Source organism: Lepidochelys kempii, chromosome 2 (genome assembly GCF_965140285.1).
Source record: "Lepidochelys kempii isolate rLepKem1 chromosome 2, rLepKem1.hap1, whole genome shotgun sequence".
NCBI classification, from domain to species: domain Eukaryota; kingdom Metazoa; phylum Chordata; order Testudines; family Cheloniidae; genus Lepidochelys; species Lepidochelys kempii.
This window is the reverse complement of record NC_136381.1, coordinates 269,583,842-269,610,885: the sequence shown is the minus strand read 5'-3', so window position 1 is coordinate 269,610,885 and position 27,044 is coordinate 269,583,842. Positions and strand designations below refer to the sequence as shown.

Genomic DNA, 27,044 nt, shown 5'->3' with positions numbered 1-27,044 from the left:
GGTCATTCTTGGCAGTATCATTGGTGCCCACGTGGAGAAGCAGGAAGGGGTAGCGATCCGAGGGCTTGATGAGTCTCGGCAGTCTCTCCGTCGCATCGTGAATCCTAGCTCCTGGCAAGCAGCAGACTTCTTGGTTTTCCCTGTCAGGGCGGCAGATAGATGACTCAGTCTCCCTGAGGAGAGAGTCCCCGACCACCACCACCCACCTCCTTCTCTTGGGAGTGGTGATCGTGGAACCCCCATCCCTAGGACAGTGGATCTCATGCCTTCCAATCGGCGGAGTCTCCTTCTGCTCCCTTCCCTCAGATGTATCATCTAGTCCACTCTCCGCATTAGTACCTGTGGAGAGAACATGAAAACTGTTACTTACCTGTATCTGCGTTGCCGGTACATGGACGCTCCCCTTTCTTCTTCTGGAGGTCACATGCTGCCAAATTTCTTCACCGTCCTCCTGTCCCCGCAGTGCAGCTTGCTCTGAATCTTCAGAACGTTGTGTCCGTAGAAGCATATCCTGACGTCTGTCCAGGAAATCTTCAGTTTCTCTTATGCAACGCAGGGTCGATACCTGTTGCTCCAGACCTTGAATCTTCTCTTCCAATATGGAGACCAGCTTGCACTTTGTACAGACAAAGTCGCTTCTGTCCTGTGGAAGAAAGACAAACATGGCACATCCACTGGAGGTCGCAACAGCTGAACACTCCCCATCCATATTACCTTCCTTCTACGAGCTTCCTCAGGAGTTGTAGTAACTACTCAGAGAAGCCGGCAAGATGTCAGCCTCAGTGGGCTCTCCCCAGGCAAACTCCCAGGCAAACTCCCTCTGTTAGCCTCTCTGCTGTTCGCTGCTCAGCTGGTTCACAGCTGACAGGCTTTTTATACAGTCAGGCCCACTCAAGGCTCATCTGGAACAAAGCACTCCCAATTCACACTTTTCAAACAACCAATCAAGCACACGGTCAAACTGTCCCCACAACAGACACTCAGGTATTCACCAACACAGCCTCCCTAATGCAGCCCTTAGCATACCTCCTCTCAGGCAGATCCCAGGCAAACTCCCTCTCTGCTGTTCGCCGCTCAGCTGGTTCTATATACTGTACATTGAAATGTAAGTACAATATTTATAATTATATGGTAAAAATGAGAACATAAGCAAATTTTAAAGTAATCTTGTGCTGTGAAACTTCTGTATTTTTATTTCTGATTTTGTAGGCAAATAGTTATTAAGTGAGGGGAAACTTGGGGGTAGGCAAAACAAATCAGGCACCTGAAATGAGTACAGTAATCTGGAAAGGTTACAGTGGCCAATACCAGGTGCCCCAGAGGGAATGAACAGGTCAGGGAATCATCAAGTGATCCATCCATAGAATTCTATGATTCTATGATTCATCCACTCCCAGCTTCTGGCAAACAGAGGTTAGGGACACTCAGAGCATGGGGTTGCATCCTTGATCATCTTGGCTAATAACCATTGATGGACCTATCCTCCATGAATTTATCTGGAACCCAGTTATTTGGAACCCAGTTATAGTTTTGGCAACGATTTCCACAGGTTAACTGTTCATTCTGTGAAGGAGTACTTCCTTTTGTTTGTTTTAAACTGGTTGCCTATCATTTAATCAGGTGATCCCTGGTTCTTGTGTTCTGTGAAGAAGTAAATAACACTTACTTCCTTATTCACTTTCTCCACATCATTCATGATTGTATAGACCTCTGTCCTATGCCCCCTTAGCTGTCTTTTTTCCAAGCTGAAAAGTCCCAGTCTTTTTAGTCTCTCCTCATACCAAAGCTGTTCCATTCCCCTAATCATTTTTGTTGCCCTTCTCTGTACTTTTTCCTGCCCCAGTTTATCTTTTTTGAAATGGGTGACCAGAACTGTATGCAGTATTCAAGATGTGGGCATGCCATGGATTTACATAGTGTCTCTGTGATATTTACTGTTTTATTATCTATTCCTTTCCTAGTGGTTCCTAACATTGTTAGTTTTTTTGACTGCCGATGCACATTGAGTGGCTGTTTTCAGAGAACTATCCACAATGACTGCAAAGTCTCTTTCTTGAGTAACAGTTAATTTAGACCAGTGGCTATCAACCTTTCCAGATTACTGTACTCATTTCAGGTGCCTGATTTGTCTTGCCTACCCCCAAGTTTCTCCTCACTTAAAAACTATTTGCTTACAAAATCAGAAATAAAAATACAGACGTGTCACAGCACACAATTACTTTAAAATTTGCTTATGTTCCATTTTTACCATATAATTATAAAATAAATCAATTGGAATATAAATACTGTACTTACATTTCAATGTATAGTGTATAGAATTATAGAATATCAGTGGTGGAAGGGACCTCAGGAGGTCATCTAGTCCAACCCCCCGCTCAAAGCAGGACCAATCCCCAACTAAATAGAGCAGTATAAACAAGATGTATGAAATTTTAGTCTGTACTGACTTTATTACTGCATTTTATGTAGCCTGTTGGAAAACTAGGCAAATATCAAGATGAGGTTAAGTACCACCTGGAAGATTTCTGTGTACCCCCCAAAGTAAACATACCCCTAATTGAGAACCACTGATTTACACCACAGCATTTTCTATATATATTGTTACGAATTACACCTGAGAGGACACGCACACAACTGCTGCGAATTATACCTGGTAGGACACGCACACAAATGCTACTGATTACACCTGGTAGGACACGCACACAAATGCTGCGAATTATACCTGATAGGTCACGCACAGTTCGAATCTAGGCTGAGGCACATAAACAAAGTCCACAACTGCAGAGTTCCCAAAAGACACTAAGTTTATTACGCTCGAGCGTGGTGCCCCCCTGCTAGCCAGGAGGGGACCCTGAATGCAGATTATACAAAGGTTATATACTTTTTAGCAAAGCATGTTGCCCTCGTGCATCGGAAACCTTAGCCAATAAACAAACCCTTTTCTTATCTACCACCTATCCCTGCTTGGTGCATTCCTCGTGCTAAACCAGTATGTTAATTACACAGCATGGTCCTAAAGCCATGCATCAGTAACTTTTATTATCAGGATGGGAGGCCTCACATCAAAGGCCAAGAGATAGGGAGTTAGAGACTGACAAAAAACAGATACTGGGAGTCAAGGCAGGCTGGAGACAAGGAGGAGGATTTTCACAGGGATTCAGTATCTAAGGATCACTCCTCCTGGTGTATAATGTGCTTGCTTTTAGACAATGGTGGGCCCCAAACCAAAATGGAATCACATGTGCTAACTTTTCCTTAACAATATTTGGGATTGTTTTCCAATGTGCATTACTTTGCATTTATCAACACTGAATTTAATCTGCCATTTTGTTGCCCAGTCACCCAGTTTTGTAAGACCTCTTTGTAACTCTTCACAGTCTGCTTTGGACGTAACTGTCTTGAGTAATTTTGTACCATCTGCCGCATTTGCCTACTCACTGTTTACCCCTTTTCCCACAACATTTATGAATATGTTGAACAGCACTGGACCCAGTATAGATCCCTGATGTACCCTGCCATTTACCTCTTTCCATTATGAAAACAGACCATTTATTCCTACCCTCTGTTTCCTGTCTTTTAACCAGTTACTGATCCATGAGAGGACCCTCCCTCTTATCCCATGATTGCGTACTTTGCTTAAGATCCTTTAGTGAGGGACCTTGTCAAAAGCTTTCTGAAAGTCCAAATACACTATATTCACTGGATCACCCTTGTCCACATATTTGTTGACCCTCTAAAAAATTCTAATAGATTGGTGATGCATGATTTCCTTTTACAAAAGTCATGTTGACTCTTCCTCAACAAATTGTATTAGTTTGTATGTCTGATAATTCTATTCTTTACAATTTGCCTGACACTGAAGTTAGGCTTACCAGCCTGTAATTGCCAGGTTCGCCTCTGGAGCCATTTTGAAAAATTGCCATTACATTAGCTATGTGCCAGTCATCTAGTACAGAGGCTGATTTAAGGTTAAATACCACAGTTCTGCAATTTCAAAATCGAGTTCCTTCAGAACTTGTAGATGAATATTATCTGGTCCTGGTGACTTATTACTGTTTAATTTATCATTTTTTTTCAAAAACCTCCTCTATTGACACCTCAGTCTGGGACAGTTCCTCAGACATGTCACCTAAAAAGAATGGCTCAGGTCTGAGAATTTCCCTCACATCCTCTGCAGTGAAGACTGATAAAAAGAATTAATTTAGCTTCTCTGCAATGGCCTTGTCTTCATTAAGTGCTCATTTTGTAAATCGACCAGCCAGTAGCCCCGCTATTTGTTTGGCAGACTTCCTGCTTCTGATATGCTTAAACCTTTTTTTGTTGTTACTTTTTGTTTCTTTACTAGTTGCTTTTCAGATCCGTTAATGTGGAATTCCAAAACTTTCCGGAGGAGCACCCACAACCATCACTCCTGTATATTTTTCTTTCAGCTCCCAATGATCTCCCCACATCTTCCCCACTGATGTTTGTCTAGCTTCAGGGATGAGTCAGGTGGCAGTCCCAGGTATGTGGAGTAGGGCTAGGGGACAAGCCCAGGAAGTTCCTTGGCACAACACTCTGTGTTTCTGGGAAATGTTTAGAACACAAAACCAAGCCCTGTTCCAAGAATGCTTTGGCTGAGCCAGTTTTACCTCTCTCCACACCCACCCCCATTGTCCCTGGCACCAAAGCAACTAAATAGAATCTAATCTTGGCGGCTGTGATTGCAGAGCCATTGGCCATTATCTTTGAAAACTCGTGGCGAACCGGGGAAGTCCCGGATGACTGGAAAAAGGCTAATGTAGTGCCAATCTTTAAAAAAGGGAAGAAGGAGGATCCTGGGAACTACAGGCCAGTCAGCCTCACCTCAGTCCCTGGAAAAATCATGGAGCAGGTCCTCAAAGAATCAATCCTGAAGCACTTGCATGAGAGGAAAGTGATCAGGAACAGCCAGCATGGATTCACCAAGGGAAGGTCATGTCTGACTAATCTAATTGCCTTTTATGATGAGATTACTGGTTCTGTGGATGAAGGGAAAGCAGTGGATGTATTGTTTCTTGACTTTAGCAAAGCTTTTGACACGGTCTCCCACAGTATTCTTGTCAGCAAGTTAAGGAAGTATGGGCTGGATGAATGCACTATAAGGTGGGTAGAAAGCTGGCTAGATTGTCGGGCTCAAAGGGTAGTGATCAATGGCTCCATGTCTAGTTGGCAGCCAGTATCAAGTGGAGTGCCCCAAGGGTCGGTCCTGGGGCCGGTTTTGTTCAATATCTTCATAAATGGTCTGGAGGATGGTGTGGATTGCACTCTCAGCAAATTTGCGGATGATACTAAACTGGGAGGAGTGGTAGATACGCTGGAGGGGAGGGATAGGATACAGAAGGACCTAAACAAATTGGAGGATTGGGCCAAAAGAAATCTGATGAGGTTCAATAAGGATAAGTGCAGGGTCCTGCACTTAGGATGGAAGAATCCAATGCACCGCTACAGACTAGGGACTGAATGGCTAGGCAACAGTTCTGCGGAAAAGGACCTAGGGGTGACAGTGGATGAGAAGCTGGATATGAGTCAGCAGTGTGCCCTTGTTGCCAAGAAGGCCAATGGCATTTTGGGATGTATAAGTAGGGGCATAGCGAGCAGATCGAGGGACGTGATCGTTCCCCTCTATTCGACATTGGTGAGGCCTCATCTGGAGTACTGTGTCCAGTTTTGGGCCCCACACTACAAGAAGGATGTGGATAAATTGGAGAGAGTCCAGCGAAGGGCAACAAAAATGATTAGGGGTCTAGAACACATGACTTATGAGGAGAGGCTGAGGGAGCTGGGATTGTTTAGCCTGCAGAAGAGAAGAATGAGGGGGGATTTGATAGCTGCTTTCAACTACCTGAAAGGGGGTTCCAGAGAGGATGGCTCTAGACTGTTCTCAATGGTAGCAGATGACAGAACGAGGAGTAATGGTCTCAAGTTGCAGTGGGGGAGGTTTAGATTGGATATTAGGAAAAACTTTTTCACTAAGAGGGTGGTGAAACACTGGAATGCGTTACCTAGGGAGGTGGTAGAATCTCCTTCCTTAGAGGTTTTTAAGGTCAGTCTTGACAAAGCCCTGGCTGGGATGATTTAACTGGGAATTGGTCCTGCTTCGAGCAGGGGGTTGGACTAGATGACCTTCAGGGGTCCCTTCCAACCCTGATATTCTATGATTCTATGATTCTAAGGCAACAGGCTGTGCATACACAGCCGCTAGGAAAGGGTCTGAGTTGAAGTGACATTGAAATGATGTTCAAGAGGAAAAACCTTTCAGGAGACAACAGCATCAGCAGCAATGGGGAGGAGGCTTGAAAGGAGATGAAAACAAGGCCCAGGTTGTGGACTGAGAGTAGTAGAATTGCCCACAGGGCTAGAAAATCAGGGAGAAGTGAAATATTGAGCATACAGAAGCTAATATTAAAGAAAATAGTCCATAATCCAAGAGAGTATTTTCCTCCTGAGGCTACTGCTCTCCCTCACTCTGGCTCTGCTTCACAAGGGCAATAATACTCATGGAATCCATTCCTTCTTCAGAGACAGACAGTTCTGTGATATGGGGCCTGACCTTGCCCAAAAGGTGGGGAGACAGGAAAGCTGGCTGCACTGCCCTTTCTCCTTCCAGGGTGTCTGCAGCAGCACCATGAATTGATCGAATCCAGGGGTTCTCAAACTTCATTGCACTGTGACTCCTTCTGGCAACAACAAAAATTACTACACACACCAGGGAGGGGGGCCCGAAGCCTGAGCCCACCCCAGCCCCACTGCTCTGGGTGGGGGAGGGGAGCAAATCCTGAGTCCCATCTCACTGGGTGAGGGAGTGGGGGTCTGTAACCTGAGCCCCACCACTGGGGCATGAAGCCCTTGGGATTTGGCTTTGTCCCTGGGTGGTGGGGCTCAGACTTCATCTTTCTCCCTGGGTCTCAGCAAATCTAATGCCAGGCTTGGCAACCCTATTAAAATGGAGTTGTGACTCACTTTGGGGTCCCAACCTACAGTTTGAGAACTGCTGATCTAATCCAATATGTCATTATGAAAAATACTAGCTGAGGTCAGAAAGTCTGACCTCCTTTTCCCTCCCCAGGGAAGTTTGGCTCTAGGGGCCTTGCCTCTCTGGTGGTGTCTGGGCCCATTTCCCTGCCATTATGTGTGTGTTGGGATATGGGGAGCCTCTACCTCTCTATGAGGGTCTGACTCCTCCTGCTCCCCTCACATGAGCTGGGATCTGTGGTGGGCTTCCCTTCTTGGGTTATCTCCACCATTCACCCTGTCACCCCTTCATGTAGGAGCGAGAATGTGGAGGTACCTTGAATCTCTTGGAGGGTCTGAGACTTTCTCCCTGCCCCCCACATATGTCTGTCTGTCCCTTTGAAGGGGTCTGAGTCCCTGTGTGTGTGTGTGTCTGGGATCTGGAGGAGCCCATCTCTATTAAGGGGGTCAGAGCCCTTCTCCCTTTCCCCCATGTGATCCATGGTCCTGGAGGACCTGGCCCTCTGAAAGTGTGTGAGCCTCTCCCTCTCTCCCCCCCCCACCCCATGAGCAGGCATTTGAATAAGTCCTGCCCCTATTGGAGGGGAGCTGAGAACAGGCATGTTTGGTGTATATCACAGCCTCTTAACCCCTGACACTTAAAAAAAAACAAAACAGAACCAGAACAACCCCAACCCAGCAAGCTGGGAAAACTAAAGATCTGGGCACCTCTAAGAGGCAATACTGCCCCTGTAGCAAGCACTGAGTCTGTGTATAGCAAAAGAAAATTTTTATTAAAAAAGGAACTCAGCATTCACTTGGGAAAACACCACAATCATGATTTAAAAGCATGAAACCCTAAGTGAATACTCACCTCCAGTACGTTGGGCAGTGTCCTTTGCCTCAGTTTCCCACCTTACAGTGTGAAAGTCCAACAAATAACTGTCCCTTTTACATGCCCCTCCCCTTTCCCTCTCCTCCACCCGACTCAAAGTTGGTTGTCCTTGGTCACGAAGGTGCAGAGCTCAGAGGTGCATTTGCCTGGGCCCACCTCCCCTCCCTGAAATGGGAGGTGGGTGTTGACCAATGCCTCCACTGCTGCCACCACTCATCTCTGCTGCTGTTCACGGCTGCAGCTCGTGGTTCACTGCCACTTCTGCGCTGTCATGTTCTGAGACTCTCCCGCTTAGCCCGGCTCTTAGTGATTTTAGCAGGTGGTGGGGAACCTCTCTGCTACTGGGCTGCTTCACTGTCTTTTACTGCAACACTGTCCCCAGACCAGACCTAAGGCTTAGCTCCTCCTAATTGACATCTTCAACGATGTCAGCTCTAGTAACCACTGAACAGAAACAAGTGCTCTCAGGTGAATCCAATCAGCCCTGTCAACACTGCACAGGGGAGGGTCAAATGGTGTCTAGGACTCTTCAGGCAAAACTCACTCCATCAGGTAGGAACACCTCCCCCCCCCGCCCTTCATTGGGATTTGGCATCTCTACCCCCTGCTTAGCAAGTGAGCTTCAGTTTAGGTGACCCCCTCAATCAGGGCATGTTAAGTAGTTGATGCATTACCCTTGCATGCAATGCTAAAGTGAATAGTAACCCAATACCAGCCAAAATTGATCACTGAAGCACTGTAGGTGTGTCTATTAGTGAGACAAGGTGGGGGAGGTGATATCTTTTATTGGACCAACTTCTGTTGGTGACAGATACCAGCTTTTGAGCCACACAGAGCCCTTCTTCAGGTCTGGGAAATGTACTCAGAGTGTCACAGCTGATTCAACAAAAATAACAACATAACCTACTCCAATAAAAGACATTTCCTCATCCATTTTGTGTCTCTGATATCCTGGGACCAACATGGCTACAACAACACTGTGTCCATGGGTGTGTCTATGACAGGGGAGAGCTCATTTGAATCACAGAATCATAGAAGATTAGAGTTGGAAGAGACCTCAGGAGGTCATCTAGTCCAATCCCCTGCTCAAAGCAGGACCAGCCCCAACTAAATCATCCCAGACAGGGCTTTGTCAAGCTGGGCTTTAAAAACCTCTAAGGATGGAGATTCCACCACCTCCCTAGGTAACCCATTCCAGTGCTTCACTACCCTCCTAGTGAAATAGTGTTTCCTAATATCCAACCTAGACCTCCCCCACTGCAACTTGAGACCATTAATCCTTTTTCTGTCATCTACCACCACTGAGGACAGCTGAGCTCCATCCTCTTTGGAACCCCCCTTCAGGTAGTCAAAGGCTGCTATCAAATCCCCCCTCACTCTTCTCTTCTGCAGATTAAATAGCCCCAGTTCCCTCAGCCTCTCCTCGTAAGCCATGTTCCCCAGCCAGCTAATCATTTTTGTTGCCCTCCGCTGGACTCTCTCTGATTTGTCCACATCCCTTCTGTAGTGGGGGAAGCAAAATTGAACACAGTACTCCAGATATGGCCTCACCAGTGCCGAATAGAGGGGAATAATCACTTCCCTTGATCTGCTGGCAATGCTCCTACTAATGCAGCCCAATATGCCATAGACCTTCTTGGCAACAAGGGACATTCTAGACTCATATCCAGCTTCTCATCCACTGTAATCCCCAGGTCCTTTTCTGCAGAATTGCTGCTTAGCCAGTCGGACCCCAGCCTGTAGCAGTCCATGGGATTCTTCCTTCCTAAGTGCAGGACTCTGCACCTGTCCTTGTTGAACCTCGTCAGATTTCTTTTGGCCCAATCCTCCAATTTGTCTAGGTCACTCTGGACCCTATCCCTATCCTCCAGTGTATCTACCTCTCCCCCCATCTTAGTGTCATCTGCGAACTTACTGAGGTGCAATTCATTCCATCGTCCAGATCATTAATGAAGATGTTGAACAAAATCAGCCCCAGGACCAACCCCTGGGCCACTCCGCTTGATACCAGCTGCCAACTAGACATCAAGCTGTTGATCACTACCCATTGAGCTTGACAATCTAGGCAGATTTCTATCCACCTTATAGGCCATTTATCCAATCCATACTTTTTTATCTTGATGGCAAGAATACTGTGGGAGATCATATCAAAAGCTTTGCTAAAGTCAAGATATATCACATCCACTGCTTTCCCCATATCCACAGAGCCAATTATCTCATCATAGAAGGCAATCAGGTTGGTCAGGCATGACTTGCCCTTGGTGAATCCATGTTGACTGTTCCTGATCACCTTCCTCTCCTCCAAGTGCTTCAAAATGGATTCCTTGAGGAACTGCTCTATGATTTTGTTGGGGACTGAAGTGAGGCTGACCGGTGTGTAGTTCCCTGGGTTCTCCTTCTTCCCTTTTTTAAAAATGGGCACTGTATTTCCCTTTTTCCAATCATCCTGGACCTCCCCCGATCACCATGAATTTTCAAAGATAATGGCCAATGGCTCTGCAATCACATCAGCCAACTCCCTAAACACCCTTGCATTCATTAGATCTGGACCCATGGACTTGTGCATGTCCAGCTTTTCTAAATAGTCCTTAACCTGTTCTTTCATCACTGACGGCTGCTCATCTCATCCCCATACTGTGTTTCCCAGTGCAGCAGTCTGGGAGCTGATTCTGTCTGTGAAGACCGAGGCAATAAAGGCATTGAGTATTTCATCTTTTTCAACATCATCTGTCAGTATGTCACCTCCCCCATTCAGTGTCTGAGTTAATGATTTCAGATTGTCAAAATAACAGGCTCAATTAAAAGTATTTAATCTAAGATTATTAATCTGAGATTAGTACACCACTACAGAATACAGAAATAGACACATTACCACCTTTTGTTAGCAGACTGAGAACTGGATATGTGTCTTTCCCGCATCTGGAAGAGACACGCAATTTTCATTCCCCCAACCTAAGTTTTCATATCATTATCATTATATGGAGTTTCAGACAAAGGAAAGTTGCCAAGAATAGGCTCCCAGAAACATATGTTGTGATGTCATTTCGATACAGTCTCACTTTACCTGACTCATGTGAAGGCATGATTATTTACAGGTGAGAGCACTAACAATTCTCCAAACTAATATCTCTCTGAGGTTTGTTCTTACCCCACAATAATTCTTCCATGTTGATTTCCCCCATTGAAAACATATGGCAAACAATAATCTCTTATTAGTTCCCCAAGTCTATGTATGCTTATGTCAGCATTTTATATATTGTGACGGGGCAAGGTCAGAGAGCTATAGAAAAGTAGTGGGAGATAGATATATTAGCTCCAGGCTAAACAAATCCCTGGTACCAGGATACGTTAAATGGCAGCTGCTCCAAGTCAATTAAGACACCTGGGGCCAATTAAGAACTTTCCAGAAGGCAGGGAAAATGCTAGTTTGATTGGGACACCTGAAGCCAATCAGGAGCTGGTTAAAGGCCTCCCAGTTAGTCAGGAGCTGTGGGAGGAAGTTGCGCTGTTGGAAAGACTGAGCAGTACACATCATATCAGGCGAAAGGAAGGAGGCCCTGAGGTAAGGGTGAAGTGGAGCTTGAGGAAGCGGGGCCTGCTGTGGGGGAAGTAGTCCAGGGAATTGTATGTGTCATGTTTCTAAAAGGTCAGCTACCATAACTGATGCTATTAGGGTCCCTGGGCTGGAGCCTGGAGTAGAGGGTGGGCCTGGGCTCCCCTCTTTGCCCCCCCCCAGATTAATCACTGAGTGTGGGAGACAACAGAGACTGAGCAAGGGAGGATAGCTTCTCCTCACCTCCCTCACTGGCTTATGATGAAAATGGCTCTAGAGAGAGAGAAGGGTTACGTGGAGGGTTACAGTGAGTCTCTGAGGCTAGCGAAATCCGCCAGGAAACGCGGGACCCATGTAGACAAGGACAGAGCTTTGTCACAATATATATATGTTCAGGAGATCTTTTCCAAGAATATCTGGAGTTTTAAAGACATGAAGGCATCCCAGTTATTAAATACAGCATAATGAATAAATTCCTAAATAAGGTTACTTATTGGTCAACAGACCAGTGTTCTAGGCCTTAGAATTCAGACACTCTTTGTTGAAGATAAAGATTCTAAAGAATAGTTAATGTATATATGAATCAAATATACAGAAAGAAAGAACTAAAAGTATTACTGTTTACGAACAATAACTCCATTCCCAAATGTCCAAAGTCATTATGCAGAGCCCTCATGGCCATGAGTGTGCACTTTTTTGGTAGTACTAGATGTGTTCATTGATTTTGTAAAGGATCTGCTCTGATTTGGTGCAGCACTCCCTGAATCAGTTTTAGTTTGCTCCATTCTCTCAATGGTAATTTACCCTCAGTGGTAGATGGAATAATCACAGCTTGACCCTCATTTTCAGCAAGCAGTGTTTCACGAACATCCTTATTTTACAGTGGGGCTTCTTGCCAGTCAACAGCATTGAGCCTAGGCAATGGAGATTGGTCCAATACAATGTAATTCACCATGGCTAATGGCATACTTTCAGGGGACAGCCCCAGAGAAACACAACCATGGAGACTCATGCACCTCTGACTCTTGATGACCTAGTGCAAATAGCTCTCACTCCACCTATAGGATTCACAGCAATTTCTGATGTCTGTGGATGCTGGGGCAATGTATCCACATCTCTATTATTTCTCCCTGATTGGTACTGAATGCTGAACTCATAGCTAGGCAAGGTGGCCTGTAGCATCCAGCTTAGCACTTGTTAACATGTAAGTCTATGAATTGTTGTCTGTCCACATTTGAAACTGAGCACATACAAGTAGTTTTGAAACGTCTCAGTGACAGCCCATTTCAAGGCCAAGAACTCCTGCTAGTGAATGGGGTAGTGAGTCTTGCTATCACAGAGTCTGCTTCTGCCAAAGACCACAGGTTAACTTTTACTTTCAACTTCCTGGTATAAGTCTGCTCCCAAGCCCTCCAAACTGGCATCAGCTGCCTGAGTCAGCAAAGATGAGGACTGGAGCATGAGCTAGGCAATTAATGATTTATTGAGAAGCTTTTCCTCACATCTCTCATCCCATCGGGGTCCAAAGGCTTCTAAGGGGCCATAATGTCACTGCTCAGGATGGCCTTACCTTTGGTCCTAGAGTTACTCTTGCTGGACAGGTATCTCCTGGTGAGATCAATCAGAGGCTTTGCAATGGTAGCATACTTCTTCACAAATAGTGATAGTAGCCACTAAATCCTAGAAAGGTCCTGAGCTCTCTGTAATTATGTGGCTGTGGTCAGGTAGTGAGTTTTTCTATTTTATCTGGATCAATACTCATGCCTGCATGGGACACAATGTGACCCATGGATTTGACCTGCAGAACTGGCATTTATCAACTGAAAGTTGCAGTCCATAGGCTTACAGCTGTTCTAGCAATTTATGAAGTCTGTCTTCATGTTCCTCCAAGGTTCTTCCAAACACAATCAGGTCATCCAAATAAACAAAGACTTGCAGTAAGTTCATGTCTCCCACAACTATCTCCATAAGACATTGAAACGTGGCAGGGACTCCAGAAATTAATTGGGGCATGCATTCACACTGATGGAAACCTAATGGGCTGATGAAGGCTGTCTTCTCCCTATCTTCTGCTCCCAGCAGAATCTGGTAGTATCCACTTAGAAGATTCAACACTAGGAACTACTGTCTCACCAGCAAACAGTCCAAGGCCTCTTGTACTTGAGGCATGGTGTGCTGGTCAACTACAGTACACCTATTTAGAGTGCAGTAGTCAAAACACATCTGGATTTTCCCACTCTTCTAACAGATGCCACAATGGGGGAGGAATATGGGTTTCAGGCATATGATCACGGTAAGCTCCTGATGATGATGCTGCACATTCTCCATTTCTGAGAGAGCAATCTTCCTAGATCTCTCCCAGAAGGGTTATGGAGTCTTGTAGTCTGATGTTGTGTTCCACTCCCTTTGCACATCCTACGCATGCGTGAAAATACTTGGATTTTTTCCCAAAGTTCCTTCCTTCCATGATCCTTCCACTCCTCAGACAATGGGGAATCTCCAAAGTCAAACTTTGTCAGGTCTATTGGTGGACCCTCAGCTTCACATTGAGTCTCACAATGGTTTCAGGCTCAAAGAGGTCTGCTATCTTCAGTCCATATTTCACAACAACATCATGGCTTGTTTCGTTAGCAATCAGTATAATCACCTTTTCCTGGGCTTCAGCAGGTAGGGTTATGACTCCACTGAGAACCAGCACTCCTTCAGGGAGCCCTCCCTTAGCCAGCTGCTCTACCATTGCTAATATCCCTTTCCTGCCTTTTAGACAGGTACTCATAGCAAGCACTTCTCTCTCCATCACTGCAGAGACTACTAACAGAGTTGTGGCCCTGTACTTCAACACTCTCATTGATAGCTCAGACCTTTCCTTTTTAGGGTTCTTGGTTTTTCTATAGGCTGAAGCACAAAGCGTATGGATCCTCAGGATGCTTCGGTATTGGTCCCCTGCTGACTGGTTGCAGTACTCATAGGGTACCTTGAAGAGACTGGAGTTGATCCCTGTCATAAATATAAAGGGAAGGGTAAACCCCTTTAAAATCCCTCCTGGCCAGAGGAAAAATCCTCTCACCTGTAAAGGGTTAAGAAGCTAAATGTAACCTCGCTGGCACCTGACCAAAATGACCAATGAGGAGACAAGATACTTTCAAAAGCTAGGAGGAGGGAGAAAAACAAAGGGTCTGTGTCTTTCTGTGTGAGGCTTTTGCCGGAGACAGAACAGGAATGGAGTCTTAGAACTTAGTAAGTAATCTAGCTAGGTATGTGTTAGATTATGATTTCTTTAAATGGCTGAGAAAATAGCTGTGCTGAATAGAATGAATATTCCTGTCTGTGTGTCTTTTTTGTAACTTAAGGTTTTGCCTAGAGGGATTCTCTATGTTTGAATCTAATTACCCTGTAAGGTATTCACCATCCTGATTTTACAGAGGTGATTCTTTTCTTTTTACTTCTATTAAGTCGTCTTGTAAGGAGACTGAAGCTTTTTCATTGTTCTAAGATCCAAGGGTTTGGGTCTGTGGTCACCTATGCAAATTGGTGAGGATTTTTACCAAACCTAACCCAGGAAGTGGGGTGCAAAGGTTGGGAGGATTTTGGGGGGAAAGACGTGTCCAAACTCTGTTTTTTCAGGAACCCAGATAAAGTTTGGTGGTGGCAGTGAAAATCCAAGGGCAAAGTGTAAAATAATTTGTACCTTGGGGAAGTTTTAACCTAAGCTGGTAAAAGTAAGCTTAGGAGGTTTTCATGCAGGTCCCCACATCTGTACCCTAGAGTTCAGAGTGGGGAAGGAACCTTGACAATCCCTATCAGCACAAACACATAAGAATCTCCTTTAGGGTTGGGGCATATCAGTGCAGTGGTGTCCACATCTTGTCTTACTTTGGCAACATCTTCTGAACATTCCAGGTGCACTGTCACGTACCCTTGGCAGGGGTATTCATATATGCTGAGGCCACACAGACCAGGGCCAGTCAGTGGCAGTATAGGCAGGTGCCTAAGCATCTGTTGGTAGAAGGACTGAAATATAATAGTCACCTGAGATCCACTGTCGAGCAATGCCTTACATTCTGTCCCTTTAATCCTCACCTCTGCTCAAGGCCCTATCAGGCCTGCTGTTATCCCAGCTAGGCAGCCTTTTCCAGGGAAGCCTTCAAGTCGTGTGGACCTGGGTGGCCCCATTCCCAAGCCCCTTTGGCAGTTCCTCATCTCCTAACTGGTCCTCAGCTTTCCATATACTAAGGAGGGATTTTCTTCATTATGACACTTGGCAGCTCCATGTCCATCCTGGCCACACTGGACTATGGTTCTGATATTCAGTTCCTCTTACAATTTGAGCCAGTTTGGTCAGCTCCATCTGCTCAGCAGTTACCCCTCTTGCTCCCCTCTTGACAGCTTTCTGAAGCAGTTTCTCCAGCCTCTGTATGTAGGCTGAGGTCTTCTCGCCCCTTTGTTGATGGCAAGAATGGCAGAGCCTGCCCAAAAGGGGGGGGGGGCAGGGCTCCCTACCCCTCCTCTTCCACCCGAGTCCCTGCCCTTGCCAAGCCAAAAGCCGGAGTAGGCCGGGAACCACAGGTTCTCCACCTGCCTGGGATGGGGGACTGTCATAAATATAAAGGGAAGGGTAAACCCCTTTAAAATCCCTCCTGGCCAGAGGAAAAATCCTCTCACCTGTAAAGGGTTAAGAAGCTAAAGGTAACCTCGCTGGCACCTGACCAAAATGACCAATGAGGAGACAAGATACTTTCAAAAGCTGGGAGGAGGGAGAGAAACAAAGGGTCTGTGTGTCTGTCTATATGCTGTTTTTGTTGGCGATAGACCAGGAATGGAGTCTTAGAACTTTTAGTAAGTAATCTAGCTAGGTATGTGTTAGATTATGATTTCTTTAAATGGCTGAGAAAAGAATTGTGCTGAATAGAATAACTATTTCTGTCTGTGTATCTTTTTTGTAACTTAAGGTTTTGCCTAGAGGGATTCTCTATGTTTTGAATCTAATTACCCTGTAAGGTATCTACCATCCTGATTTTACAGAGGGGATTTCTTTACTTCTATTTACTCCTATTTCTATTAAAAGTCTTCTTGTAAGAAAACTGAATGCTTTTTCATTGTTCTCAGATCCAAGGGTTTGGGTCTGTGGTCACCTATGCAAATTGGTGAGGCTTTTTATCCAACATTTCCCAAGAAAGGGGGGGTGCAAGTGTTGGGAGGATTGTTCATTGTTCTTAAGATCCAAGGGTCTGGGCCTGTAGTCACCTAGGTAAATTGGTGAGGCTTTTTACCAAACCTTGTCCAGGAAGTGGGGTGAAGGTTTTGGGAAGTATTTGAGGGGAAAGACGTTTCCAAACAGCTCTTCCCCAGTAACCAGTATTTGTTTGGTGGTGGTAGCAGCCAATCCAAGGACAAAGGGTGGAATATTTTGTACCTTGGGGAAGTTTTGACCTAAGCTGGTAAAGATAATCTTAGGAGGTTTTCATGCAGGTCCCCACATCTGTACCCTAGCGTTCAGAGTGGGGGAGGAACCTTGACAGGGACCAAGAGCATTCCCCCGCCCATGTCCCCACCCTGCAGACCTCCCAACCAAGGGCAGGTGGAGGGTCCATGGTGCAGTGCCCCACAGCTGCCAGGGATCCCCGCCCGGGCTCCAGCTGCTGTCCTGGCCAGGGGAGTGGGGTCTTCATGGGGGAGAGAAGTGACGCGGCAGGGCCTTTCTGAGGAAGTAAGCATGAGAGCTGGGGTATGGTGTAATTCTCAGATACGTTCATTTCTCAGTTTGTGAGCAGAGAAGCTTTGCCAAATGTAATTGCATGATGCCCAAAGTGGGCGATGGCAGCTCAGGTTGATACACTGCTGTTAGAGGGCTTTCTCTGAACTCCTTTCCCTGGTTCTTGTCATGCAGACAGAAAGCAGAAGACAAGAAGTCTGAAGTGCCAAGAAGTCTGAAGTGCAGGCAATGCAATGTTTATTGGGGATAGTTCCAAGCAAACATATCCATAGCTCTACATGCCGGCAGAGTCTGTTTCCCAGGGTTCCATTCCCAGCTCTGACACCGCAGAGTGTTTACCCCATGTCCCCTTCCCAGCTCTGACACCACAGAGCCTTTGTCCATGTCTCTGTTACCCATTCCCCAGTCTCTATTCCCACTTCCTCCTTCTTAGCAGCCCCAAATATACATGCAGTGCACGCCCCTACTCACACACCTTACCACTTATGGTCATGCTCCGTTTCGGAGGGCCGTGAGTCTGGGGTCTTCATCCCACTTCTTTTGTATCCCGTTGGGGGAGGGGGTAAGGAATGAGGTTTTGCTCTGGCCAACGCCAGGCTTTTCTTTGGCTTTTAGTGTTTCTTATGCCTCCACCCTGAGCCCTCCTTGCCCATCCTAATTCGTTGCTTGATATAGGAGTTGGGGGAGTCTTAAAATGTGAGCTTGTATATTATTCTCCCACCATGCCCAGTAATATTTTAACTGTTCTTATCTGTTCCCAATATACTAACAAACCCATCTGGCCAGGCTAGGGTTGCTAACTCGTTTGGATCAGATGGACTGGATGCTATTGCCACAAATATCATCCGGTCCATCCGGTCCAACCAAGTTAGCAACCCTAGGCTAGGCCAAAGCAACATACAAAGTGTCTTTGTTCTCACATATTAGTATAATATATACGAGTATCAAAAAGTCAAACTCAAAATTCTATCTGAGGCTGACAAACAAGCCTACATATTAACAATTGCTATTTCATGCATTCTTTATGTCTGCATTCTAATCATTTTGCAATAATTGCATTTTAAAAAAATCAAATATTTCAGTCAAAGTGTGATCCAGGAAAGAAAACTGAAGGAGAAAAGGGTAAGAAAATGACATTTCTCCTCTGCTGTCCTTATTTCTGCAGGAATTATCAGCTCAGATTTTTCTGAAATGAAATTGAGAGCATCACTAGCATTGGGAGTTTGATCCATGCTCCAGAAATTTTTCCTCTCACTCAGCAGGTTTGGACAGGGCTCAATAGTACCCACTCCCGAGGTTGGCTTCTTTGTTCAGCAGCAAGGGCAGATGCAATTGCTTTAAAAACAAGAGAAGAAGTTGCTAGGTCACCTGGCTGGGTGCTGTGGGATTCTAACCAGGATTGGTCGAAAAGTTTCCATCAAAGCTGGGTTCTTGATGAAAAAATTGGGTTTTCTACTAAACAAAACTTTTTATGCGAAGTCCATGGCAAATTTGGACTTTTCATCAGAAAACCAAAAAGTTGTTGTCTTTTGGCCAATGGATTTAGGCTGAATACTCTCTTGTTTTTTATGAACATTTGAAATTTTCTGTCCAAAAAAAAAATTTTTTTCTGACCAGCTCTACTTCTGACAGTACTGATGGGATTTTGGTGTTTGGGTTAAAGAAACATATTTACATTTTAGATACAATACTGTTTGAAATGTCTTTGCATGTGCAGATAAATGTTTGATACTGTTGGTGTGTGTTCAGCCGCCTCTTCAAATCTTTGCCAATGCACCTTAGTCCTGACCTGCAATAGACCCTGGTGTTTCGGTCCTGGTTTTCTCCTGAATGAAGACTAACAATCAAGCCAAATCATGCAGTGGTTTTGTGATGTGGGAAATTGTTTTCTATGTTCAAGGAGGAACCAACATAGGTTTACTGAAGAGCAGTCCTTATACTGGAAATGATCTTAGTTCACACTGTACTTGGCTAAACATTTTCTCACTCAATCCCACGCCTTTGAGGGTTGCAGTCACTCCCACAAATGCCTTCAAAAAAACCCCCAAATTTTAAATAATTCTTTTCCAGTTTTCTCAGTGTTTTCCTAATTCTCCATATCCTGTCCCTGCATTTCTTCTGAGTTTGCAAAGAGACTTTTCCCAAGCTGCACTGCCAGCTCCACAGACAATCTCGGCTTCCTGGCATGGTAGGAATGATGAGCTGTGGCATACTCCATCTCTGCAACAATCTTGCTGGTCTGAGGGCAGTCATGCTGATGTGGACACAGGTTCGGTGGGACTCTGCAACTCCTCCCTGACCAAGAGTGAGGGGGTCACTTGTGGGCAGGCCAGCTGCTCCCATGCAACTTAGCTCCCTTCCTCCAATGAGCCTTCCACTGATCCCCATTTCTCCCCCATTCAGGGGCCAGGGCAGTTACTGCTGACCCAGTGCAGCCCAACACCACAGGGAGAGGGGACCTGGAAGGGGAGTTTTAATGAAAAAAACCCCTCTATTCGACATTGGTGAGGCCTCATCTGGAGTACTGTGTCCAGTTTTGGGCCCCACACTTCAAGAAGGATGTGGATAAATTGGAGAGAGTCCAGCGAAGGGCAACAAAAATGATTAGGGGACTGGAACACATGAGTTATGAGGAGAGGCTGAGGGAGCTGGGATTGTTTAGCCTGCAGAAGAGAAGAATGAGGGGGGATTTGATAGCTGCTTTCAACTACCTGAAAGGGGGTTCCAAAGAGGATGGCTCTAGACTGTTCTCAATGGTAGCAGATGACAGAACGAGGAGTAATGGTCTCAAGTTGCAGTGGGAGAGGTTTAGATTGGATATTAGGAAAAACTTTTTCACTAAGAGGGTGGTGAAACACTGGAATGCGTTACCTAGGGAGGAGGTAGAATCTCCTTCCTTAGAGGTTTTTAAGGTCAGGCTTGACAAAGCCCTGGCTGGGATGATTTAACTGGGAATTGGTCCTGCTTTGAGCAGGGGGTTGGACTAGATGACCTTCTGGGGTCCCTTCCAACCCTGATATTCTATGATTCTAAATCACCAAGGGCCATTTTCTCTTCCTCCCAGGCCAGTTTCTCTAGGTGGCTGTTCTTCACCCTGACAGGCCCACCCTCCCCAGCTGACAGCTCCACTTAGCACCTGTCAGCCAGAGCGGCTTTCCCTGGGCTGCTCACCCATTCAGTGTCCTGGGCTGTTACCCAGATGATGAATAGCCTTACTGGCTGAAACAGTTGGGAAGGCGCTATTTCCCCTGGTATAAGTCCCCCCTAGCTGAGTGCCATGCCGACTCCATGCAAGGGGAAGAGCCAGGGGGATGCTGTGGCCATTGCCGAGAGAGGGCTCCTCTCTAGGATCCCATTGCTCCTCTGCTGCTGTGCAGACCGGCTACCCATGGAGGTCCTAAGGGCTCCATGCCACGGAGAAGGTGGGATTTGGCTCTAAAGCCAGGCAATGCAGCTCTATTGCATTTATTTCCCCGGGTGTGTTAATCAGCTCCCCTAACTAAGAGTGTCAAGAGCTGCTATTGTGGGCATGGTGCATGTTCTCCATCTACTTTTACTGTCTGTACCTCTTCTACAGTGTTTTCTTCCTGTCCTGCCCTCTTTTCCTTCACTGTTTTCCCTCCTCACTCCTGTTTTTCTTCTCCTGCTCCACAGGCTTCACTCTTTTCCCCTTTCATCCATCTGTCCCAATTATTTGTCCCATTTCCCTTTTCATCTTTTTTTAATTCCGTTCTTTATCTCCCTAGTCTCCTTCCTTTCTCTTTTTACCTCATTACCCCAAAAATAAAACAGAGGGGCTGATTTGTAGAGGTGCTGAGCACCCAAAACTCCAGCTGAAGTCAGGGGGAGCTGGGCGTGCTCCACTTCTCTGGAAGTCAGGTCCAAGTTAAACTCCTTGGGCATCTTCTGGCAACTAGGGGACCCATTCTCTAGTCTGCCCTGGCTCTTTCTGCTGCTCCCACATTGCTGGGCTGGCTCCTGGTGACTGCTGCTCCTTTCTGCATGTAGTAGAGGCTGGACAGGGAGCTAATGAGACCTGGTGGCAACACTGCACCATGAGCAGTGATTCCAAAACAGAACAGTAAGGATCCAGATTAGCATCCCTCCCAGAAACAACACCTGCTCCCTGTGCTGGCCCCTCCAGCCCAAAGCCTGCTGTGTGCTTAGAACTCACTCAAATCTGAACCGAGGCCTCCAAAGGTGACCGGCTGTCAGTGCTAACCACCCACTTTGCTGCTCTGCTCCAACATGCAAAATGTTTCCATGCCAATTAACTAAGGCCTTACAACAGATATAATTACAGAAAGGGAAATTCCCCCAAACTCACACATTGTTACTTTATTATCTTTACCATGACATTGTCAAACTTACTTCTTCCAGGCCCAAGAGCTGCCAGACATTACATTGAGAAATCCGAACTAAGGATTGTTCTTGTTGGCAAAACTGGAGCTGGGAAAAGTGCAACGGGAAACACCATCCTCGGTGAGAAATTATTTGAGTCTAAAATCACAGCACAATCAGTAACAGACAAATGTACTGTCAGGAAAAGAGATTGGAACGGCAGGGACATTGCAGTCATTGATACTCCTGGTCTTTTTGACACAAAAGTTCCTTTAGAAAAAACTATGAAAGAAATAGGGCGTTGTGTTGTAGTCTCCTCCCCAGGACCCCATGCTATAGTTCTGGTGATGCAGCTGGGTCGTTTCACTGAAGAAGAGAAAAAAACAATTAAAAGAATACAAGACATTTTTGGGGAAAAAGCTTTGGAGTACATGATCTTCTTGTTCACCAGAAAAGATGACTTAGGTGACGTGACTTTAGATGAATATTTAAAAGCTTTGGATGACAAAGATCTTCAGAAGTTGATGGAAAAGTGCGGGAATCGATGCTGCACTTTCAATAACAAAGCAAAAGGACAGGACCAGGAAGCCCAGATTTCAGAGCTAATTACAATAACTGATAAAATGGTGCAAATGAAAGGAGGCTTACATTATACTAATAACATCTATAAATATGCTCACATGAAACTTCAAGAAAAAATCATGCTACTCAGAGAAAGCTGTAAGGAAGAGATGGAAAGAAAAGAAAGCGAGCATGATGAGGAATGTAAAAATATAGATAAGGAACTAAAGAAGGAAGGCTCACATGATGAAATCACTTTGAAACAAAAGACCCAACAGAAGGAGGCCCTAGGACAAAAACTGGAAAAAGATTTAGAGAAAATAAATAACCACTACCAGGAAGAGCTACGTAAATTCAGGGAACAAGCTGACGATGCTTCTATAATAGAAGCCATTTTATTAGAATTCAGGCATATATTTTCAAAAATCAAAAGCTGGTTTTAATAACGATTGACTTACTATAATTTCTCCTTCTCTTGTCACTTTGCCAGTTTTTCAATAGTCATAAATTAAATTTCAGTGCTTTGTAACCATTTAACCTCCTAATTTTTTTCTGCATTGAAATTTATATTTGTATCAGCTTCATAGTCAGGCTTATACTTTCATACCCTACAGCAGATGCATACAAAGCATGAGTAAATGAAGCTATTAGCTTTTGTTCTTTCTTAACATTAGGTGGTGGTTCCAGCTACAGTTATTTGATCTCTTCTGAACTATGAGTTGGAATAACCTTGGGTTGATATAAGATATTAATTGTGACTACTATTGTTGACAATATGGTTGTAAATGTAGATGTTAATTCTGTTCAGGAATCACTTACTGAAATCAATCTGTTCATAAAAATAACCATTCATAAGCATTCACTCATCAGTTTGGATGAACAGTTCTCAGCTCATTGGTTGTTCACAAGCAGTTCATTCAGACTTGTCAGTATTCAGTATTTGTAATTATGACTGGCCACCCAAGTCACATGATATTGTTTATGCTTCTGGATTAAAATTTTGTAAACAAGAGAATAATCAGTGATGCATGATGTGGATTTTCCGATCAATAATCTGAAAATTCATGAAACCTTCAAGGTTTGCAAATATTTTTTCACATTCAAATCAGCACCTCTATTCACTAAACTATTTGTGACTAAATGCTTTAAAAATATTCACAGTTCTACCACATCTACCTATAGATATAGCCTACCTATAATTATGTAATGTACTTCTATATTTTCCTGTTTCAGCTTCTGATTTGCTGTGAAATGTCATGTGATAATTTCCATTAATTATAAATGATGTTATAAAAATAAATTCTATTTACATTTAAGCATATGTCAGCACTTGGGGTTATAGAATTTGATGACATTATGTAGTTTTATGCTGAATTTTAAGACACATTAACCCAGGTATCATTTCTGTAGCCAATTAGTTAATTTTCTCTTCCATGTATCATTGTGCTATGTCATGTTATGATCAATTTATATGCTATTTCATATACAATCAATGTATGCTAAATAGATTAAAGTTGTAGGATTACAGAGGTATACGGCTGATAAGTATTTACAAGTAATGAATGTGTACTAGGTATATAAATAAAACATGACTGAAATGCATGGCCTACTGGCTGAGACTTGTAAGTTTTCATCTTAACCACACTAGGCCATACACTTAAGAATCCTTGACATGAGTGGTTGACCAATGAATAACCCTATGCCCCAAAGGTCCCAAGATTACTGTTAAGATGTGCCAATAGGTGATTGCAATAGATCGCAATGTATTGTCCGAGACTATGAGAGACATGATTGTAACATCTTTGAATGTCTCTCTTGATCACAGGGTACGTGTCATGCATAGATGCTAATGAGAATAAGAGGAACTACAAACAACCTATGAAAAATGGGGACCCCAATATTTATGAGATGTAAAAGTACAGATAAGGGAAAGAGGACTGACACCTTCATACATATGCATAAGGTGTTAGGTGCAGTTAGAATTGCAATATATAAAGGGTTCCCTGGTTAAGTAAAAGTGGGAACACCCACGGGAAAAATCCCAGCAGGAACTATCCCTCGACTGATGATCAGTTGGTGAGAAGGTCGTCGGACCCTAGAATATTTTTCAGGATGTGAGTCTCATTACAGTTATAATTATTCAGTAGGTTTTTGTAGGCTTTCTATATGCATGTTGTGACGTTGCACCCCATATGTTTTATTGAAATGTGCTGATGAGTGTGAATATGACGTAACTGGAATATGCTTTATGCACAAGGTCTCTTGTAAGGTATCATTACAAATCTTATAATCTACTGAGTGTGTTCATCCTATTTGTTTGCATGCATTATTTCTATGTCTGGAGTTAGGAGAATAAGATATAAACTTGTATTACTGAAGTAAACATATTAAGTGGAAGCCGTTAAGGGTGCTTCAGAATCAATTAACTGTAAATGGCTCTGTTTACTTGCAAACCTTCCTGTGTACATGTGGGCCAGCTCGGGAAGAATGGAGGCTGGGGTCTCACAGGACATTTGGCCATGGCACATGGTACTGGAATCCATCTTAAATCTGGTACTTTTCCATTTAGAAGGAGGGGTGGGGACCCAGACAGACAAAAGATTCCAACCTTGTACCAAAGCTATAAAAGGGTGGGGGGGCAGGACAAAAGGGGCCAGTCATGAGAGAGCCCCTGCTTACCACCTAAGATATCTGCTGGAACTAACAAGGACTGTACCAGGGGAAAAGATTGGGCCCAGACTAGGAAGGAGTCTAGTCTGTGAAAGAAGCTTATTGGAACATCTCTGAGGGTGAGATACTACCTGTAATCAGTTTCTTAACGTATTAGGCTTAGACTTGTGTGTTTTTTGCTTTATTTTGCTTTGTGACTTACTTTGCTCTGTCTGTTATTACTTGAAATCACATAAATCCTACTTTTTATACGTAATAAAATCACTTTTGTTTATTAGTAAACCCAGAGTAAGTGATTAATACCTGGAGGAAGAAAGTGCTATGCATATCTCTCTGTCTGTGTTATAGAGGGCAAACAATTCATTAATTTACCCTGTATAAGCTTTATACAGAGTAAAATGGATTTATTTGGAGTTTGCCTCCCATTGGGAGCTGGGTGTCTGGGTGCTGGAGACAGATAACCTGCTGAGCTGTTTTTAGTTAAAGTCTGCAGTTTTGGGGGTGTGATCCGGACCCTGGGTCTGTGTTGCAGCAGGATAGCATGTCTGGATCAACAAGGCAGGATTCTGGAAGTCCCAGCCTGGCATACAAAATGGGCTCAGAGGTATTTTCAGCACATCACATGACAGTCTCAAGGGGGTCTCTGTGACTGAATCCATCACACATGGATAATTGTAATTTTACTTATCATTTTAATAAAACTTGTAGTACATATAAGACTTTGTACTTGTGATTGTGTCTGTGGCCATTATCCTTAGACTTGAGAGCCTCCACATTTGATAAAAACTCCAGAGGGAATTTTACTCTGAAGTGGAAACTGTAGCAACCAGAGCCAAACAACATCACTAAATTCACTTTAAATAAAGTAAAAGGCGACATTTACTATGGATCAGTTATTGCCTCCTTATAGTTAAAATTAGTATTTGCTTTCTTTTATAAATGAGTGAAGGGATCCTCCCTTCTACTACAGCCCTTGGACACTTCTGTGGGAGCACACAGGGTCATAAAGTCCTCTTTGGGGGGCTCAAGGAGAATTCTTCTTTGAGTGTTTGTCCACACAGACCCCACTAGGTGTGTGTGTGCCTCATGTGCACGAGTCCAGAATCTTTTGACTAGCCATGTCCACTAGCCATGTGCATAAACCTTTCCTTCCTACCCCCTGGGGCAGTGAAATTGAGCTACCATAGTGTCCCACTGCTTCCCTGTAGCTTCCTTCGAACAGTTTTGGAGTGTTAAGAAATTAAGTGCCTGGATACTTTTGAAAATCCATCTTGATACCTGTCTGCATCTATAATCACCTAAAGACCTTCAAAAATCTGGCCACAAGGGCCTCAGTCATTCACCTGCATGTCCACCAATGTAATATATGCCATCATGTGCCAGCAATGCCCCTCTGCTATGTACATCGGCCAAACTGGACAGTCCCTACCTAAAAGGATAAATGGACACAAATCAGATATTAGGAATGGCAATATACAAAAACCTGTAGGAGAACACTTCAATCTCCCTGGACACACAATAACAGATTTAAAGGTAGCCATCCCGCAGTAAAAAAACTTTAGGTCCAGACTTCAAAGAGAAACTGCTGAGCTTCAGTTCATTTGCAAATTTGACACTATCCGCTCAGGGTTAAACAAAGACTCTGAATGGCTGGCCAACTACAAAAGCAGTTTCTCCTTCCTTGGTGTTCACACCTCCTCTACTAGAAAAGGGCCTCATCCTCCCAGATTGAACTAATCTCGTTATCCCTAGCCTGATTCTCGCTTGCATATTTATACCTGCCTCTGGAAATTTCCACTACATGCATCCGACGAAGTGGGTATTCACCCACGAAAGCTTATGCTCCAATACATCTGTTAGTCTATAAAGTGCCACAGGACTCTTTGCCGCTTGTCCTGCAGAAAAGGATCTGGGGATTACAGTGGATGAGAAGCTGGATGTGAGTCAGCAGTGTGCCCTTGTTGCCAAGAAGGCTAACGGCATTTTGGGCTGTATAAGTAGGAGCATTGACAGCAGATTGAGGGAAGTGATTATTCCCCTCTATTCGGCACTGGTGAGGTCACATCTGGAATATTGTATCTAGGTTTGGGCCCCCCACTACAGAAAGGGTGTGGACAAATTGGAGAGAGTCCAGCAGAGGGCAACAAAAATGATTAGCTGGCTGGGGAACATGACTTACGAGGAGAGGCTGAGGGAACTGGGCTTATTTAGTCTGCAGAAGAGAAGAGTGAGGAGGGATTTCATAGTAGCCTTCAACTACCTGAAGGGGGGTTCCAAAGAGGATGGATTCAGGCTGTTCTCAGTGGTGGCAGATGACAGAACAAGGAGCAATGGTCTCA

General features: G+C 44.5%; 1 protein-coding gene across 2 annotated transcripts in view; it reads left to right on the top strand.

The window, feature by feature from the left end:
* The window catches only part of LOC140905756 (stonustoxin subunit alpha), a 46,179-nt gene extending 20,884 nt beyond the window's left edge, over window positions 1-25,295 (top strand). The window contains exon 4 of one of the 2 annotated variants that reach the window (XM_073329172.2): window positions 21,514-25,295. In XM_073329172.2, coding sequence (XP_073185273.2) covers window positions 21,514-22,478 — 965 coding nt within the window. In that variant the 3' untranslated portion in view covers window positions 22,479-25,295. Of the gene's footprint in view, window positions 1-4,430; window positions 4,580-21,513 lie in introns of those variants that run through there. The other variant, XM_078851263.1, reaches the window with a different exon arrangement.
* The last annotated feature ends 1,749 nt before the right edge of the window (window positions 25,296-27,044 follow it).